Source organism: Xiphophorus couchianus, chromosome 1 (genome assembly GCF_001444195.1).
Source record: "Xiphophorus couchianus chromosome 1, X_couchianus-1.0, whole genome shotgun sequence".
In the NCBI taxonomy this organism is placed as follows: Eukaryota; Metazoa; Chordata; class Actinopteri; order Cyprinodontiformes; family Poeciliidae; genus Xiphophorus; species Xiphophorus couchianus.
The window spans coordinates 4,284,833-4,302,953 of NC_040228.1; the positions used below are offsets into that span (position 1 = coordinate 4,284,833).

Sequence of the window (18,121 nt, forward strand, 5' to 3'; positions counted from 1 at the left end):
TCGGACGTTCCTGTTGCTAAAGATCCACCACCAACTGGGTATGAGTCGAACTTGCTTCCTAAAAAGCTATCTCAGAATCTGCGACATAGGTTAGGGAAAAGAGGCAGTAGGGTATGATTGTACATGTTGATCTTATTACACTGCTCTTGAATTATATACAATTGATTATTGATTTGTATGTCACATATCCCTGCTTAAGCTTGCTTAATAAATTCATACTCTAAAATTCTAATGAGGTTGGTGGACATTGGAGTTAATTGAGTCATTTACTCATTTTTCAGTTCTTTTAATAAAGGTAAAACTAATGTACATGGTTCTAGTAAAGAGGAGGCTTCATAATTTCCTTTGGTGAGAGTAAAATAATGACCCAGGGACTTACATCCAAGTCACTAAATTTAGTCTAGTCGGTTCCAAGAGCTAGTTATATTTTAGAAAGCGAGCTACCGTTAACAGAAGTGGTTATTGGAATTATGCAGCTGTGAGGGCTACTCAGCTGATTGTTTCTTAACTGAAAAGGGTCGTAACTTCTGGATTGGAGGTAGTTAGAGCTAGACGAATCGCTTTCGACACCAGTTTAAATAGATTATCTCTTATAGATCTCTTTTAGGGTAATACCCAGGTCTTAGAGATTTTCCGGACCTGTTAGACAGAGAACTGGTCAGTAGTCAGCCCCGGAGGGTTGTGACGAAGTGGGCGGGGCTAGCTATTGCAGGATAACGGACAATATAAATATTGAATAAGAGGGGTCCTAGGATTGAACCTCGAGGTACACCACATGTGACCTCTGACCTCTTTGATGAGAAGTTTCCAATTTGGTTTAAGCCTTTATATAAGACTTAAACCAGTTGAGCACTGGGCCAGAGAGTCCGACCCAACTCTCCAGTCGATTCAGTAATATGTCATGATCGACAGTGTCAAAAGCTGCACTGAGGTCCAACAGAACCAGCACAGTTTTTTTTATTGAAATGTTACATGAAAGTTTTTTTGTGTATTTCTTTTTAAGTAAACGTTTACTCCTGAAAATAAGCCAATGCCCCTCCCCCTCTTTACCAAGCTCCTCTGGAGCCGGGGCTGGATCAAACGATCCGGGTCGTGACGAAGGAAAAGCAACATAGCCTTCAGTTTCGTTTGGCCTGAGTGCAGTGCTCACCAGAGCAACCTGTGGCCTTTTATTAGCAGATTGTGCCCACCTGTGTAAATCTCCACCCACCACAGGAAGTCAACAAGAACATCAACAATAAGATTCAACATCCTTGCATCCAAGTGTTGTTTTTCTTCATGCTCTTGAAAACTATTGCCTGTGATATTCAGAGTACATTTTAAGATTATTGCTAGTTTTTCAGTCAATTAATGGTTGTGTCCCATCTTCTATTTCTGAGCTACTCGGTCATTACACCACTTTTCATTAGACCACCCTCTTCAATGTCCTTCTCTTTTAAAAACTAAAATAAACATGCAGTGGTTGGTTCACTGCAGGTTTATTTTATATATTTAATGGATTTTTTTTTTTTTTTTGCAATTTAATGTAAAATACTTTATAACTCTGTCTTTTATTCTTTTCAAACAAAATGTATAATAATAATAGTGATATGAAACTATGCTTTCCTGCCTTTTCCTATAATGTCTCAACTCTGCCCTCTTGTGTTGCAGTCTGTCCTGAAGTCACCATCCAGAATGGCATTGTTAAAGGTGAAACTGACTGTCTTCTCAAAACATTTCATTTAAAAACAAGAGGAATTCACCCAGCTCATCCAAATAAAAGTTCTGCAGATCATTGTTGTTTTATCTATTGGTTCAGGCTTTAACATGATGGAAGCGTTTGGTCTGACGCGGAAAGCTCACTCATCAGTGGAGGGAGTGTCAGCCGAGCCCTTTGTCTTCAACAATCTGCCTGCCTACACCGTGTACAGAGATGTGCAACTGACACAGAGCACCAAGTGAGACTTTCTGATTTCACATTTCAGTTCAAAAGCACACTTTCTACTGTGTCTCCTTTTATGCATTTATGCTCAGCAGAAATTATTACAGAACGTGTTTTCTGCTGTTTGGCCATGGAGTAATTTCTGTTTTGTGTTTAGACAATAATTCAATTATTTATTTATTTATTTTTTACTTATTGATATTGGTTTATTCACTGCTTAATGTGTTGGTGACCAACCCTATTGAGGTGTTTTGCAGAACTAGTTGTATTTTACCAAAGAAGACAAATTTCAAGAAAAAGAAATTATTTCCCTCTTCTATCATGACAGTGTGCTTCTCCCCACCCCCCTTTTTTCAGGTTTATTCACCCTGCCGGTTTCTCTCCAGAGCACACCATCAGCATCACTTTTCGCCTGCTGCAGGACACGCTGATGGAGGCCTTTGCTCTCTGGCAGCTCACTGACAATGACTTCCAGCCAAAGATGGGAGTTGTGATTGATCGTGAGTAATGCTTCTGCAGCTTTACATTCAGTGGCGCCTCTAAGCAGTTGAGACGGGGGTCATGTCCAGCCTTGAATGATATTTTGATGTCTTCACTTTGTCAAGCAGGTCCTATTTAAGTGATGTCTTTGTGTTGCAGTAATCAGGCCTGAGACTGTAAAGTCTGGTGTAATAAACTGCAGCAATGATATCTTCCACCACTTTTTCACATAGGGCCATGTAGCTTTGATTAATGTTTAAGTTGGTTTTTATGTTCTGAAGATCTACTGACCTGCAACTTTTAGATTCATCAACACGGCTGAATCAACTGATTGAATTACCTTTCCAGCATACAATCAAGTATGTCGAAGGCCTGGTAAAGCCAGTCATTTGATTCGGGTGTGTTAGAGCACGAGTGCATCAAAAAGCTACAGTACAGAATCTCTAGATCCCTGGTTCTTAAGGCACACTGCCCTGCATGTTTTAGGTGTTTTCTTGCTTCAGCACAGGTGATTTCAATTGACAGGTGTTTGCTGAACTGCAACCAGCTGCAGGGAAATGGCTAAAACATGCAGGTCAGTGTGTTCTGATTGGCCCGGATGATGATGTTCTTGATGACACTGACGTCTGAAATTAATTTTAACACAGATGAGAGATACTCATCCACATTGAAGCTCTGGTCATATGTAGCCTCTTCTCTGTCCATATCCCAGGTTATGCATTCAAAACAATTTCGTTGAGCCTCCCCAGCACTGTCAGCCCACACTCTCACCTGTTTCACAGATGGAATACGGGAAGAGAGTTTTCATTTCAGTCTGATTAAAGACCGGCCACTAAAACGTCCTCAGGATGAATGCTTTTTAGGTTGCTGATGGAACAGCAGAGACTATTTACAGCCTCTTGAGGGTTAGCATTCAAGGATAAGGGGAGTTGTGGTGAACTCTTAAAGCGAAGAACATCACATCTATATCTGCCTGCAGTGGTTCACTGGGAGAAAAAAAAATTTCAAACACTTTTGCTCTTCTTAAAGGGCAGTATTATGTAGAATCAACTTTTTTGAGCTTTACTTTGTGTTATAATGTTATTCCCTCATCAAAACCGTACCTGGAGTGTTGCTTTGATTCTTTCATTTATGTTTGAGAAATTCTTTAATGTCCCAATGCAACCATTCAGTTGTGCAAAACTCGGTGGACCCCCTCAGCCCTGTTGATTGTGCTATGAAATGCAACTATATCCCTGGAATTGGAAAATACATAATACTGCCTTTTTAATATATTGCTATTAGTAAACTGTGGAATATTTTGTTGCAATTAAAGTTTTTCACCATTATTTGTGCTGGATTTTGTACACCTGGTGCCATGGAAGTTGTTGTATATTTCAATGTTTTTTCTATTAAATGCGTGCGTATATAGTTTAAAGAAGTTGTTGTCCTGTTTTATAAACTTAGCGCTTTGCTCTAAGTGTTCTCAAATTTAAACTGGGGTTTCAGCTACACTCTATAGCTATTCCCCCACCCTGCCACATCAGAACACATTGATAACATGAAATTAAGTCAGTCTCTCTTCTCTTTTTTAAACCGGGATTCTCACAGCAACTTTTTAAAAATATCTTTTTAGAACAACACAATAATCTTTTGAATGATAAAAAGATGACTGTTTTGCATCTTTTTCAGCTTCTAGCCAACTTCTGATGTACTTCAGCCTGGACTACAGGGGAGAAGTGCAGGAGCTCACCTTTGATCAGCCACAGGTCCACAAGATTTTCTATGGAAGTTTTCACAAGGTGAGATAAGACCCACCAAGCTCTTTAAGGTTGAATCAATGTTTGCTTTTATTTAGGAACAAATCAGATGGATTCTTTTTGCAGCTAGCTATTTCACAGACAAGAGACAGATGCGTATCAAACGTACTGAGAAGTAATGGTCTATATGTACCTCCATCTACAAATGCTAATGTTCCCTATTTGAATAGACAAAAAAGCCTATTTTTGTATTTATTTTTGTCCATAAATTTCACTTGATGACCAAATAAGTTTAATATAAATTAAACTACGTTTCTACAAAAAATATAGGGGTGCACCAATGAATTTGCCCCAGTTTTTTAAATTTGGTTGATACTTGAATGTGAAACCAATCTTAACCACTGATTTTATTTATCTCCGCAAAGGTCTGAAAATCAGCTGCTGTCCTCTTTTGCTTTGCTGTGAGAGAGGGCTGACTGATTGACCTTTTCACCAGGTCATGTCTGCATGTACTCAGTTAATAATAAGTCACCCCACTTTTTCCAACTTAGTAACTTTGTTGCTATATTTATCAACTTTTCAGACAAAAAAATGGTATCAGCAAGAATCAGAATCAGCAGGTCAGGCTTTAATTGGTAATCAGCCAGTAAACTGCACCCTTAATTTGCCATCATCATTAGCAGTGTTTGTGTTTTCATTTGGTTCTGGCAGGTTCACCTGTCTGTCAGCCAGGTGAGCGTCTCCCTGTCTGTGGACTGTCAGCCTGTTGGTGAAAGGCCAGCCCGCCCTCTGGGAAACCTACCAACCGATGGATTCGAGATGCTGGGAAAACTGGTGAAAACCAGAGGACCTAAAAGCGGTTCAGCCCCGGTAATTATTCTTCCTCTCTGAGATTAAATCGGTTGATCCTTCAAATACAACAATGGAGCTTTCAATGTTTTGGGGTTTTTTTCTCTTTAATATCTCCAGTTCCAGCTACAGTCCTTTGAAATCATCTGTAACAACACATGGGCTTCAATGGACACCTGTTGTGACCTGCCTGGAGTGGTCAGTGGTACTGCCATCTTTAGCCAGCTTTTTTTTTTTTTTTTTCATTTTGGTGCCTGTAGGGACTCCATGTGATGACAGTCTGAAATGTTAAATATGTGCTGTATGTGAGGTATTTGTACTTAAACAACACATTTCCCCTCTGGGGGCACACACTTCACCAGCTAACCTAAAGCCTTTGCTGACTGTGTCTCAGAGGGATGAGGAGAGCTGCCCTGCTCCACCGTATGCATGTACCTGTTCCTCCAACGTTCAAGGAGCTCCAGGCCCCCCTGGACCAATTGTATGTCTCTACATGCCTTTTTTTTTTTTTCTCTGTAATATTTTGTGCTACAATAAGGCATATTTCCAAGGATTATTAAAATGTTCATATTCCATTTATATATTTTTTTTCACAGGGGAAACCAGGTCCTCGAGGGGAAAAAGGTGATAAGGGAGAACAGGGGTCAAAGGTAAGATGAAAATGATCATTCTTAACATTTAAAATATGCCGTGGTTTTAGCTACTAGCTTTGTTTCTTCCTCTCTTCTAGTTTATCTGCTACTGGACAATAGTCCTCTAATGACCAGAAACGTTTCTTAGTGAGTGAAGTTTCATGGACGCACTAATGTGGCAACAGTAAGAAGAGCCCTTCAAATTCTCTAACTGTGGAGAAAATGAACTTCAAGTCTTTAACTCTTATTTCCATATGAGTTACTGACAATAATGGTGATGTCCCAATGAGGTTCACTTGTCCAGTCTGACGCTGATCTGATGGTGATCAGAGTAATTTGAGAATAAGCATGTGCCGTGTTCTGTACATCATTAAAATCATTACCATGTAATTAAACTGAAATATGTCCTTTAATCAGAACCGCTATACATTAGTATCACAATTATGTCCCAATTATCTCACTCACCATTCTAGGCACACCACTCTTTCTGATTTGTTGTTCTTGTTGCCAGCAGACATTTTGTCCAATTCAGAGTTTCTGCAAGTCAGCTTCAGTGTGCTTCTCCAGAAAGGCATTAACTCTGTTTAGACAGTTTCTGTGATCTTGTGACAACACATCGTCTGAAGTGGTGCCATGGTGGTGCAGGGGCAAAGCACGACCCACATATTGAGGCCTTAGTTCTCGTGACAGTGGTCCCAGGTTCAATTCCCGGCCTGGCGACATTTACCGCATGTCTTCCCCCATTCTCATTAGCCTCTTTCCTGTCGAACTACTTTCAAATAAAGGCCACTAGAGCCAACAAAACCTTTAAAAAAACACACTGTCTGAAATATAGCTTTATTATCAGTTTTTACATTCATACAGCTACAGTCTTGAATCAGCTGATGTTATTAGCTGATATGCTAACATCAGAGTGCTTGCTCTCTGCTCTGATATGACTTGTTAATCATTCGCTTTGTTTAACATTGTGGAACAGTTGGTAAGGCTGTTTGTTGCCTGGCAGCAATAAAGGTCCTGGGTTTGAATCCCTGCCTAAGGTCTTCCTGCATGGAGCTTTCATTTTCTCCCTGTACATACGTGGATTCGTTCTGTTCCCCCCACACTTCAAAAACAAAGAAGCTAGATTAAGTGGTTCCTCCAAATTGCTCAGATAGAAGATAAAATGTAGTGCTTTTCACTTTAAACAGTAAAAAACACTGTATTTGGTTAGAAAAACACATATTTCTTAGAGTAACATGGTGGAAATAGGCACATGACTCATTGGGGACAGAAAGTAAACAGAAACTACAGGTCTCATGAGCTGAGCTGGGTCTCAGTCAATGCAGAAAATCCTTTTGTACATTATAAAGCCTATTTGAAGCAACGTGAATAAAATACAGTAGTTTGAATTCTTTAGTCACTTCACTGCACAACCACAAAATCTTTACCTCATAGTTTTGGTCTTGTTTTTAGTGCAAATATCTCAGTAGACTTGAAATAAGACAAAACTACACTAACTTCTAAGTAACGTTCCAGCAAGATGTGGGAGCTGGCTTTAAGTCAAAAATGTCTTAATGCTGAGGAAAATGAACTTGTTCTACTGGCAGATTATTTCACTTATGACAAGACATTTGTCCCAAATTATAGGTGAAATAATCTGCCAACGGAACTAGTACTTTTTTCATCAATATGTTGTATTTTTTTGTCTTTATTAAAACCTATGAATATTTTGGAGAGTTGGTTGTATCAATTTTTTAAAGCTTCAGTTTTAGCGCTGCTGACCTGTTTTACAGCCCAGTACATGTGTGATTGGAATCAGTTGTCTGTGGCGTCTACTTAGTAATTTCATTGTCTTCCTTTAGACCCATAACTGCTCAAAGGTTGGTCACAAAAGAACGTAGAGTAATAGGTAATCTGGTTTATATGCTATAGTGACATCTAATGGCTCAAATTGGCAATTGCATGACAACTTAACATTGTGTTTTACAGTATTTTGTCAGTTTTGGGAGAAAAAAAAAAGAAAAATCTAAACTCATACATGAAAATTTTGTTAATCTTACTCTGTCAGGGAGAGGTGGGCCCCCCAGGTAAGGCTGGATTTGAGGGGGGTCTTGGACCTGTGGGCAGCATTGGGCCCCGAGGCATAACAGTCCAAGGCAAAATTGTGAGTCCTAGCTTGACATTTTCTCTCTTAGAATGTGATTTATAAAGACATATATATGCAAAAAGAACATATTCCTGTGTTTTTAACCACTTTTCTTGACCAGGGTCCACCAGGAGCCAGGGGGGAAAAAGGAGATCCTGGTAGACCAGGAGTGCAGGTGAGTTGAAATCAAATGATGGTAATCTGTTTCTTCAGTCTTTTGCTGTCACATAACAATAATATCTTCATTCATAGTGTTCACAAATGCTATATAGAGTCAATAACGTAACACACTTAAAGTTCCCTATTCAACCTTCTTGTCTGTTTTTCCTGTAGGGTTCACCTGGACCTCCAGGTTCAAAGGGAGAAGAGGGGATCCCAGGCCCCAGGGTGAGCTGCTTGATCCCAGAGAAAGGTAACAGGTCCTCTTCCAGCAGAGATCTCTCTCAGTCCTCCTGTCTTGCTTTCTGTTTTCCAGGGTATCAGAGGTGTGGAGGGAAACATAGGTGCCCCGGGCATTACGGGAACCAGGGTAAGAATGTCCTCTGTGTATGGTTCTAACAGCCTGAGCCGAGCAAATCAGCTATAGGAACATTTTGTTTTGCTGAAATCAAAACCATTTTCACCCTTCAGCTTCCTGGCCAGTACAGTTTGGTTCACTGTCTGGATGCCCATACAGATAAACCCTCGTTCTGTTCTATTTTCGCCTGATATTTGATGGTGTTTCCATTAAACATTTTCTGTGCTTCAGGGTTTCCAAGGACTTCCGGGATACCCAGGACCTGTCGGGGAGAGGGGTCCCTTTGGACCTGTTGGACCAACGGTAAGAACTCAAGGACAAACACAAAAGCTGTCCAGCTTGTCTTCACATATGGTTATCTACCAGTTCACACTCATGTATGTTTAACTCCACAGGGTCTGCCGGGAAATAAAGGGGAACGAGGTGAAAAGGTGGGTAACAGGGCAAATTATAGATTTACCACCACTCTGAGTTTATGTTTAAAGAATCATGCTGTTACATCCAGTAGACCTTCAGCCAGGGAAGTCCAATATGATTTTTTGTGAGGGTTACCTTCAAAGAAGACCAGGTAACAAGATGGAAACATTCTCTAAATAAGGGCATAACCCAGTCAACAATAGAGTTAAATACATTTTGTCTTCTTATATTTGTCTTTCAATAAATATTTCAATACACCACTCAGTGTTTTTATATATATGTGTACAGCATTATGGGTGAAAGCATTTCTGTTATTGCAGAGTAAAATGTTGCAGTATAAGATTTTCTATGGCATTTTAAAATATCTTTTTTTAATTATGACTGGATTGATTGATTTTTTTAAGCTAACTGGCTAGTGATATTTTTCAGGGGGAGCCACAGTCTATGGCCATGATCTACCAGCTGGTGACACAGGCTTGTGAACAACTAGTTCACAGTAAGTACCAGGAGTGATAAAACCAACACATATGAGTTGTTTGTGTTTTCTAAGTCACTGCAACATAATGTACGTCGACAACATGCTTTAATGTCTTTTTTTTCAGAGGAGGTTTTGAAGCTTGATATGTACATCAATGAGATTAGTCGAAAGCCCGTTCCTATTGAGGAGCCGGTGGGTCCCCCAGGGGAGCCTGGTATACCAGGGTCCAGGGGCCCACCTGGTGCCAGGGGCAACCAGGGGAGTGTTGGGTCAAGAGGGAGACCTGGGAGGCCTGGGTATCCAGGAGAGCAAGGTAAGGTTTGATCTGTTAGATGTATCATCAGAGCCATCAAGACATTCTGTTCAATTGCTTCTTTTTTCTCTGCAGGACGGAGAGGGATCCCTGGAGAAAAAGGAAGTTTGGGGAATAATGTCCAGGGGCCCTCAGGGATTAAAGGGCTTGCAGGTACTTCTCCTTGACCTGTGTGTTCCATTTATTACTCCACTGTCTAACACACCATCAGGTGTGATTAGAATATGTGACGGTTGTGCATTTTGTGTGTGCAGGTCCCCCAGGGGAGTCCAAGCCAGGGGTCCCAGGTCCAAAAGGAAACGACGCCAAACCAGGGCCACCAGGGACCACTGGGCCTTCGGGTCAGCCAGGAGAGATTGGACCACAGGGCATGTGTGACAGCAGTGGAGGCTGTCGAAATGTTCCCCAACAAACAGGTTAGCTGCTAAGAGTGGCCGAATGATGAAGCTAAGCCTGGGAAATGACATTTGTGAGAGCTCAGGTCTGTTTGAGCCAAACTATCCTGGAGCAGGATCAGATTGGTTTTTAGCTCTGTCTAGTTTCTAATTGAGTATTTTTTTCAACATTTTCTCCTTCTTTGTACTTTCTTCATCCAGAAGACCCTTATTACGACTACCAACCCTGAGAGGAGAAAGCAAGCAGTCACTAATGAAATGACTCTCCTTTAGAGCTGAGCAGAAGTGTGTTTACCAGTCACCCTGTTCCAGTCTCCATTCTGTTTGAAATCTCCAGAGAAATGAACCTAAGATGAATCAGAGAGCTTTCCAGTATAAACCAGAATAACTGTATATAATAAAGAAATCTCAGTTGGATCACTTGAGTGCCATATTATACAGTTTAGCACTGAAAGCTTTTCTTTATGTTTTCATGTATTCATGCACTGCCTAAAGCACCAAGTTAAGCCTTTGAAATTATGTTTTGTTTTTATTGTAAGCCTTGCTGCCTCTAAGATAATTTAAAATCCATATTTTGTGGTATGAAAGCTTCTTTTTTTACACTATATATAAATAATAATATGAGACTGCATTTATATATGTATAATAATGTGTATATGTTTTGTAGTATTTGCTGCATCTTTTTTAATTTGTGTAAATTGTATGTGTTCTGAATTTCACCTGGAAGCCCCTGTTTACATTTTCTGATGTCTTGAGTTTGGCAAATTATATGATTGACAAAAGTGTTTAAATATGAAATAAAATCTTTGAATTACTGTCAAAAGGTATTATGTTCAGGTAAAATTTCTACCACTGATCTTCTCAAGCAAGATCCAGGTAGGATTATTAGGGAATTTGTTTCCACTGTTGCTTACTTTGAAATGTGCAACCGGAAACTCTGTCTGTCTGCCTGGGATCAAAAAGGTATTCAATTTATTTTGAAGTCTACAAACAGGAAGCGAGGTAGCAGTTTGTAGTTTTGCGCCTGCGCAGAAGGATTGCTCTTGTCCGTTTTCATATCTGGTCACGTCAACATGGCGAGTAGAAAGTCTTTGCAGGCAAACAGAGCGAACGGAGACAAGTACTCCGTCCTGCTACCGACGTACAACGAGAGAGAAAACCTTCCTCTGATCGTGTGGCTCTTGGTGAAATATTTCGGGGAAAGGTGAGTTGGTGGTACTGCTAATCTGCTCGGCTACTGCTAACTGCTGCTGCTGCTGCCAGCGCTGAGCTGTCGCTTAACCCGAGGAAACAAGTGGGTCAGGGCTGAACTAGAGGTGGACTCTGGATTATCTGAGATGTTAAAACTCGTTTAAAGCAGTTTGTGATGTGAAAACTTTTACAGTGTTTATTTTTTGGGTATGTTCAAAAAGAGCTACTTCACTGCGTCTTTTGTATTGAATGCCTGCTCGGTTCTACAATGAGGTGTTTTCATTTACAAAACATCAGCGATACTGTAATTTATGTACGTTATAACACGAGTTACAGTGTAGTTTGGTTTGGTAAAGATGAACTGGTAACGGTCTTCCTCGTTGAGTCAGTTTTTTTTTTTAATGTCTTTTTCAGTTTTCTGATTGTTTTTCTTTGAGCGCTCACCTGTCATGTCCAGTTTTGATATATTCTCTTTTTTCCCTTGAATTCTTAAGTCTGTAAACAAATTAAATAGAAAGGTTCCTTGGAGTTGAGAGACAACACTTTTGAATCAAACAAAAAACGAGGCCATCATTTATTTCTATAATTCATATATATATAAAAAAGAAGCAAATAAAGACTAGAGGAATTTTTTTTGATGCATTCCAGGTTTCATAATCTTTAAAGTCTATCATTTTCTGTTTGCTTCAAAACCACCATACTGTCTTTATCAAGAAGTGTTGCTGACCCCCACAGACTTAGAAGGATGCAAGGTTTTAGTTTTCATCAGTATAATAGGAGAAAAATAATTTAAGATTATAAGACGTTGACCTGTTATTCAGCAAACAGAGCAATTAATGGAAAGCTGCTCTCATTTTCTATCAGAAGGGAACTTTGTAGTTGACTGACAAATAATTTCAGATTTAATTTTGCATGGGGTAGGTTCTGAATAATTGCCAGCTTAATTTTACTTTTGTAAGGTGATGTAAGTACGTAGTAAAATATCTAAAAAAAATAAATCAGGTTATCACCACCTACTCCCCTGAATCCAGTCCTGGCTAAGAGCTTTAGATTTTGTTGGCCCCAAATCAAAATCTGGCCATCAGTGTATCATGACTGGGCTCTGTAGCCCAACAGTATGCAGAACCCGTCACACACAGTAAAATTGAAGGTTTACCCCTTGCATAGTCTGGATGCACTGTTGTTGTTTTTTTTGGTTTTGTTTTGTTTTTTTAACAAAATGTACTGTAACGTAATCTACACGCCACAAAGCTATGAAGTTTAGGCTTCACTTTGTAAAATCCAGCTACTGCTTGATAATAATTTCTAGTTTCCTTTGACATTTTGACCCTCACATTATATATCATTATTTTTTCTTTCTTTCTTTCTTTGAACCGTCACACAAACTACCTGACTCATTTTATTTTCTGTCAATAGTTAGAAGTAATGAACATTTAAACAAATGCTAAAGTAATTACAAGATTTTCCATGAATTATTCAACAATGCATAAGGTTGCCCTTTCTCTGAATAAAAATTGCATCAATGAACATGTATTGCTGTGGTACTTATCTTCCTAAGACGAACAGAAAGTGTTTTACATGCTAGTCATTGATCTAAGCTTTTCAAGAGAAACGTGGCGATTCAAAGAGCGGCTCACTGATTTGTGTATTGCTAGATGAAACTAACCTTCCTTTTGTTTTTCAAGACTTGTTTTATAGTCTGTGTGCCCAAACAAAACCAAAGAGCATTCAGGGGCAGCAATATTATTTTCAGGTTCAATTTCTTTGCCTGAACTAGTTGCGCGCAGCGTCACGTGTATAACTGCTCGTAACTAATGACATGCACCTTTTAATTTGTTCGTCTTGCAGTGGGCATGATTATGAGATCATTGTCATTGACGACGGAAGCCCAGATGGGACACTGGAGGTGGCAGAACAGCTGCAGAAAATTTATGGAGATGACAAAATGGTAAGCTAAGAAGCTAAAGTAATGTATACATGCTCATCTGAGGATGTATAAATTGGCATGAAAAACCAAATCGTTGCGTTTTAATGCAGTTATTTGTTGCCGGTGTGAATGAATAACTCAGTGCTACAAAAATGTGTATTAAAGGTGACTCATAGCTGTTAACAATTAGAAATAATTCATAAATCTCGTTGTTTTCCAGCTTCTGCGACCGCGAGCGAAAAAACTGGGCCTTGGTAAGCTGTCAACATGCTGCGTCGACTCGCTCAGCTTGATCATTTAATGATGGCGTCCTGTCTGCTTCTTAAAGGCACGGCCTACATTCATGGCATGAAGCACGCGACTGGGAACTTCATCATTATAATGGATGCAGATCTGTCCCACCATGTGAGTGGAAAATGTTTGGCATCTTTCATGGCCTCAAAGTGTCACGATTGTTTGAGTTTGGGAAAAGAAATTTTTTAACTCTTACTTTCTAAAACCTACCAAAAAAAAAAGTTGTTATGTTGTTATGTTCAACTTCATATTTCATGACTGTTGCTTTTGCTTTCAGCCCAAGTTTATCCCACAGTTTATCAAGTAAGTATATCTGAAACACTTAGGTTTTTATAAAGAGTATAATAAAGGGTAGATTTATTAGTAATAGAATATACACAAGGTCAAATACACTGTATAAAAAGGCGTTAATTCAGACAGAATTTGTTCTGTTTTCAGGAAGTTTGACTAGTTCCAATTGGTAAATGAGAGTATTTATTATTATTATCATTATTATTATTATTGTCTTCTAAAGTCAGGAGTTTGAAGGCAGTCATCTGCACAGAAATGTGCAAATGCAAGTATTTTCTTTGTATTCACATAGGGCAAAAAAAATTTAAGCTTTAAAATCTGTGTAATAAATTGGTCGAAATAAACACGTTAGACCCGGCCATAATTTTAAGGTACAACTCAAACACACTGCTTTGCCGTTTGACATAGTTGGAAAAAAAGAATACCAAGATATCAGGAGGAGAATTAGTCTAGTACAAGTTTCAGATGCATTGTACTGTTTAGGAAGGAGATGGGTTCTGTGTGTTGGTGCATTAACCTCAGACCAAAAGCAAAGCACCTGGTGAGGAGGCTGATTGAGCATCATTATCAGCCATGAAACGAAGACCAACATGAGTGAAAAGGTCGCTTTGCAAGGAAGAAGCCGGTACTCTAAAGAAAGAAAAAAAACTAATTAAAGTTACCCACCAATCGGGGGACAAAAACCTTCATTTTTGTGTCACAGGTGAAACTGAAATATCTGCTCTTCACAATATAGATGGGATTGTCAGGAAGGGACAATATCTGGAAACGTAGCAACTTCTCAGAACATCAACCAGGAAGCTAAACCTTGGGCCCAAATGCGACAACAAGCCTGGCTTAATGACAAAACCACCACAAAGTGCTAATCTACAGTGTGTAGACAATTTATGGACACGGCTGAAAATATGTGTGTGAGTGAGGCATCAATTCTGTCAGGAACTGGATCGGAATTCCAGCAAGGTGGTTCCAGCAAATATCAAGAAAGGGTACGTCAACATCTGGGCTGAAGAAAACATTCCCCATCTCATCATCCTGACATTTAGCAAAAAGAAACTGACCTGAAGCAGGAAAAGTTTGGTCTGATTTAATGTCTGCTCGTGTTCTCTTTATGCAGTGTATGTAAACTTCTGGTTCCTACCGTAGGTTAAATAGATGTTTTCTGATTGGCAGCAGGATGTTATAGTTTTCTTGTGTCTGCCAGTATTAATTCTCATTATTATTATGATTATGATTATTTATTTTTATTCAGAAAACAGAAGGAGGGTGATTATGACCTTGTGTCCGGCACTCGATACCAAGGCAGTGGAGGTGTGTACGGCTGGGACCTGCGCAGGAAACTCATCAGGTGACACTGCTCAGCACAGTTTGTTTTGTTTGTTTTTTTTCTACAACTGCGCCGACAAAATTTGGGCCAATATTAATATGGCTGATAACCTATTACCAATATTAGTTATATCTTTTATTAATATCGGCCCAGTTTTTCTTATTGGATCGATATGTTAAAAAATGACTAACATCGGCTGATACCGATATTATTGCTGATATATAGTGTGTTTCTTGTTTGTTTTTTCTCAAGTTTCCACCTGCCTATTTTGACAGGAAGCTGAAATTGAGAGATTTTTTTCTGTAAGCTTCTTTGTTTATTTCTCCCACTTTCAGCCGGGGAGCCAACTTTTTGGCCCAGGTGCTGTTGAGACCCGGCGCGTCAGACCTCACAGGAAGCTTCAGGTGGGTGGAGCGGGAAGTTGTCTTCTTCTCAACAGCTATTGTCTTTCTTCTTCTTCTTTTCCAATGAAGAAGAAATTGGAGTGTTTCTTTTTCATTTTTCTTTTTTTTTTTTTTTTTTTGCTCTCTCCTGCATCAGGTTGTACAAGAAGAAAGTGTTGGAGAGCCTGGTTGAGCGGTGTGTGTCCAAAGGCTACGTTTTTCAGATGGAGATGATCGTCCGAGCCAGGCAACTGAACTACACAGTGGGAGAGGTGATCCAGCCCTCAGCTGCGCTTTTCGTTCTGTATTTAGAGAGCCAGCTGAAAATATTTGGTACCTACAACAGATATCCGAGGTTCAGCCTCACCTGATCCGATACAGAAAAACGGCTGAATTAACTTAAAACTTTTCTTTTTTTCTTTTTTTTTAAACGGACTTAAATGTGCTGAATTAAAAATCGATTTGATAACTCTGCATCAGCACAGCACGCTTAAATACACCAATAGTGTCACGAGCTTGGTCAAACATGTAAAAATAACGCAACTTTAATTTGTTCATGCCAGCGCAACGAGGAGCCAATGCAAAATGAATTAGAAAGAAACTGAAACTCACGAAAACAGTAGGTTGACTACCTCGGAGAAACATTTTTTTAAAAATCAACCGCAACAAACCTTTCAAATGATTCGGAAAGTGTAATTATTAATTCTAAATATGATGCAAAATAAATAATAAAGCATGATGATGTTCAGAACCCAAAGCATAGAATTAGATTGAAGAGATCTGAACTTATGTATCGGGCACATTGTCACTGATACCCCATCTAGAATTTTTATCAATATCTGTATCGATACAGATATTAATATTTTATCTTAATATCAGACATCTTCTACCCAGAAACCTGTCTTCAGCAGGAAATGAGGGATTTAATTTATTTTTCTACATTAAAAAGTGCCTTGGTTTGATTGGTTAGAATTTAGCTCCCATCAGATTGACGCAGCTTTGAAAACGCTTCCACGATCATCACTATTTCGCAATCCGATAAATAGGGACCGACGGTGACTCAGACGCATCTAAATAGTACAATGAACATTTTACAAAAGTTTTACCAACTATTAAAAACAATTCTACTTTGATTTTACCTAAATAATTTCCCTCACTTCTGTCGTCTAATAAAATGTCCCCCTCTCTTTCCAAAACAAAGGTGCCCATCTCCTTTGTGGACCGGGTTTACGGGGAGTCCAAGCTCGGAGGGAATGAGATTGTTTCGTATGCGAAGGGACTGCTCACGCTGTTCGCCACGACGTGATCAGCGACCTGCCTTCACTTGGCGTTTCTTCAATGTTCCAGCGGTCAGAACGTGGCGTATCGTCGGACCAGATAGCAGACGTCTGTCCACGCCAGGCACGAAACGCAAAACGAACACTGAAGGAAGACGAAGCTTTACATTCCCGTTATCTCTCTCGAGTCTGATTTGGTGCCTCATCGCCCCCATCACTGAATGTGAACCGAACCCAGATTTGTTTGTATGTAATAAACAGTTTGTATTCCTGCCACTGGTTTGTTATGCGAGTAGTTTTTTTTTTTTTTTTACATTTAATGATGTCATGATGCAAAGCTCTTGGGTTTTACTGAAAACACCTGAGCCTCTAAACGGTCTCTGACTCGGGGTCAGTCGGACACACAGTCATTGGGGAGACTGCTGTGGACACCCGCCACAAACTGGTTGTTCACAGCATCTATGAGGTGTTGTCAAGATGAATCAACACTGCAGATAAACTAAAGACAGTTATCTAAGGAACATGGGCTTCCATTACGCCTGAAGAAATAATCCACAGGCTGGTCTCCTCTAAACTTGATGCCTAATTAACGTAGTAATTCCTGCAAAAAGGACCAAAGTATCAAGAACTGAGTGGATAAAAATGAACATATGTTTATATTTCTGTTTAAAATATCCTTCTTTTATCATGTTGCAATCCAATTTTCTGAGAAAGTATTTTGGGTTTTCAGTATCTGTGAGCATAATCATCTAACTTAGAAGAAATAAAGGTTTGGAATCTTTCACCCTATGAATCTGTAATATGAGCAGAACTTTGTGAATATAGAACTTTTACTCTAAACTTTTTTTAGACGTACTTGCATCTGCTTCCTCATTTTCCATTCATTAATCCAACTTTACATTCATAATGGTTTTTCCATCCATCTATTCTCCCATGCGTTAATCCTGTCTATTCATCCCTTTGGATGAATGAAATGTATGGATGCCATTCCATCATCCACATATTCCATGTACAGTATATCTGTCTTCCAATGGCTGGCTTTTCTTTAGCAGTAAACATTTTTGAACAATGGTACAGAATCATGTGGCATGTACACACAAGAAATATATCAGGTTGTGCATGTTTAAGGCACACATAAAAATAGAAGATGGAAACAATATGGCTGACGTTAACCCAAACAAAAGACACAGGGCCACTAGTTCCCATCAATTAACTAGTAGTACCGGCTTCTACTAACTAGGAAACAGCGGAATCTACAGCGCCATCTAGTGTTGGCCCGACCTCGACCTACGTGCTGAGGCGCTGTGCACATCCGACTCTCCGCAGGGAGGAGTACATAGAAGGACGCCCGCTGCCGGAGAGTTCAGGTAACTGCTGCGGGGTTGTTTACCCCGTTGAGTCCAACACAGACGCAACATAAACAGTCGAAGAAGAAAGACGGGATGGATTATCTTTTAGCAGATATTTGCTTAATTGGCCAAGCTGACTGACAAACCAATCAGGAGTTTTAATGAGATGATTTTTAGGAGGACCTTACAACGAGATAATTTATGCTAATAAGGTAGATG

The 18,121-nt window shown here is 39.5% G+C and overlaps 2 protein-coding genes across 4 annotated transcripts in view; both read left to right on the forward strand.

Annotated features, from left to right (window-relative positions):
* The window catches only part of LOC114147983 (collagen alpha-1(XX) chain), a 53,991-nt gene extending 43,311 nt beyond the window's left edge, over positions 1 to 10,680 (forward strand). For all 3 annotated transcript variants that reach the window (XM_028023257.1, XM_028024811.1, XM_028024067.1), the window contains 19 exons: positions 1,651 to 1,689; positions 1,799 to 1,937; positions 2,279 to 2,421; positions 4,073 to 4,182; positions 4,852 to 5,010; positions 5,110 to 5,187; positions 5,384 to 5,470; positions 5,586 to 5,639; positions 7,669 to 7,764; positions 7,868 to 7,921; positions 8,080 to 8,133; positions 8,222 to 8,275; positions 8,495 to 8,566; positions 8,659 to 8,694; positions 9,110 to 9,176; positions 9,283 to 9,471; positions 9,547 to 9,624; positions 9,726 to 9,887; positions 10,068 to 10,680. In XM_028023257.1, the coding sequence (XP_027879058.1) occupies positions 1,651 to 1,689; positions 1,799 to 1,937; positions 2,279 to 2,421; positions 4,073 to 4,182; positions 4,852 to 5,010; positions 5,110 to 5,187; positions 5,384 to 5,470; positions 5,586 to 5,639; positions 7,669 to 7,764; positions 7,868 to 7,921; positions 8,080 to 8,133; positions 8,222 to 8,275; positions 8,495 to 8,566; positions 8,659 to 8,694; positions 9,110 to 9,176; positions 9,283 to 9,471; positions 9,547 to 9,624; positions 9,726 to 9,887; positions 10,068 to 10,096 (1,700 nt within the window). In that variant the 3' untranslated portion in view covers positions 10,097 to 10,680. The remainder of the gene's footprint in view (positions 1 to 1,650; positions 1,690 to 1,798; positions 1,938 to 2,278; positions 2,422 to 4,072; positions 4,183 to 4,851; positions 5,011 to 5,109; positions 5,188 to 5,383; positions 5,471 to 5,585; positions 5,640 to 7,668; positions 7,765 to 7,867; positions 7,922 to 8,079; positions 8,134 to 8,221; positions 8,276 to 8,494; positions 8,567 to 8,658; positions 8,695 to 9,109; positions 9,177 to 9,282; positions 9,472 to 9,546; positions 9,625 to 9,725; positions 9,888 to 10,067) is intronic.
* A 183-nt stretch (positions 10,681 to 10,863) lies between these two features.
* Positions 10,864 to 16,829, forward strand: dpm1 (dolichyl-phosphate mannosyltransferase subunit 1, catalytic). The gene is made up of 9 exons (XM_028023837.1): positions 10,864 to 11,070; positions 12,906 to 13,005; positions 13,205 to 13,238; positions 13,313 to 13,389; positions 13,556 to 13,581; positions 14,819 to 14,914; positions 15,229 to 15,297; positions 15,434 to 15,548; positions 16,478 to 16,829. The coding sequence occupies exons 1-9, from the start codon at positions 10,940 to 10,942 to the stop codon at positions 16,580 to 16,582; spliced, it is 753 nt and encodes a 250-aa protein (XP_027879638.1). The 5' UTR covers positions 10,864 to 10,939; the 3' UTR covers positions 16,583 to 16,829.
* Positions 16,830 to 18,121: the final 1,292 nt, after the last annotated feature.

Bases quoted from the DNA above. Each gene is read 5' to 3' on its own strand.
- dpm1 (XM_028023837.1), top strand. From the start codon at position 10,940: ATGGCGAGTAGAAAGTCTTTGCAGGCAAACAGAGCGAACGGAGACAAG. The intron at 13,239-13,312 runs GTAAGCTGTCAA...TGCTTCTTAAAG, and splicing joins AGCGAAAAAACTGGGCCTTG to GCACGGCCTACATTCATGGC. The intron at 15,549-16,477 runs GTGATCCAGCCC...TCCAAAACAAAG, and splicing joins TGAACTACACAGTGGGAGAG to GTGCCCATCTCCTTTGTGGA.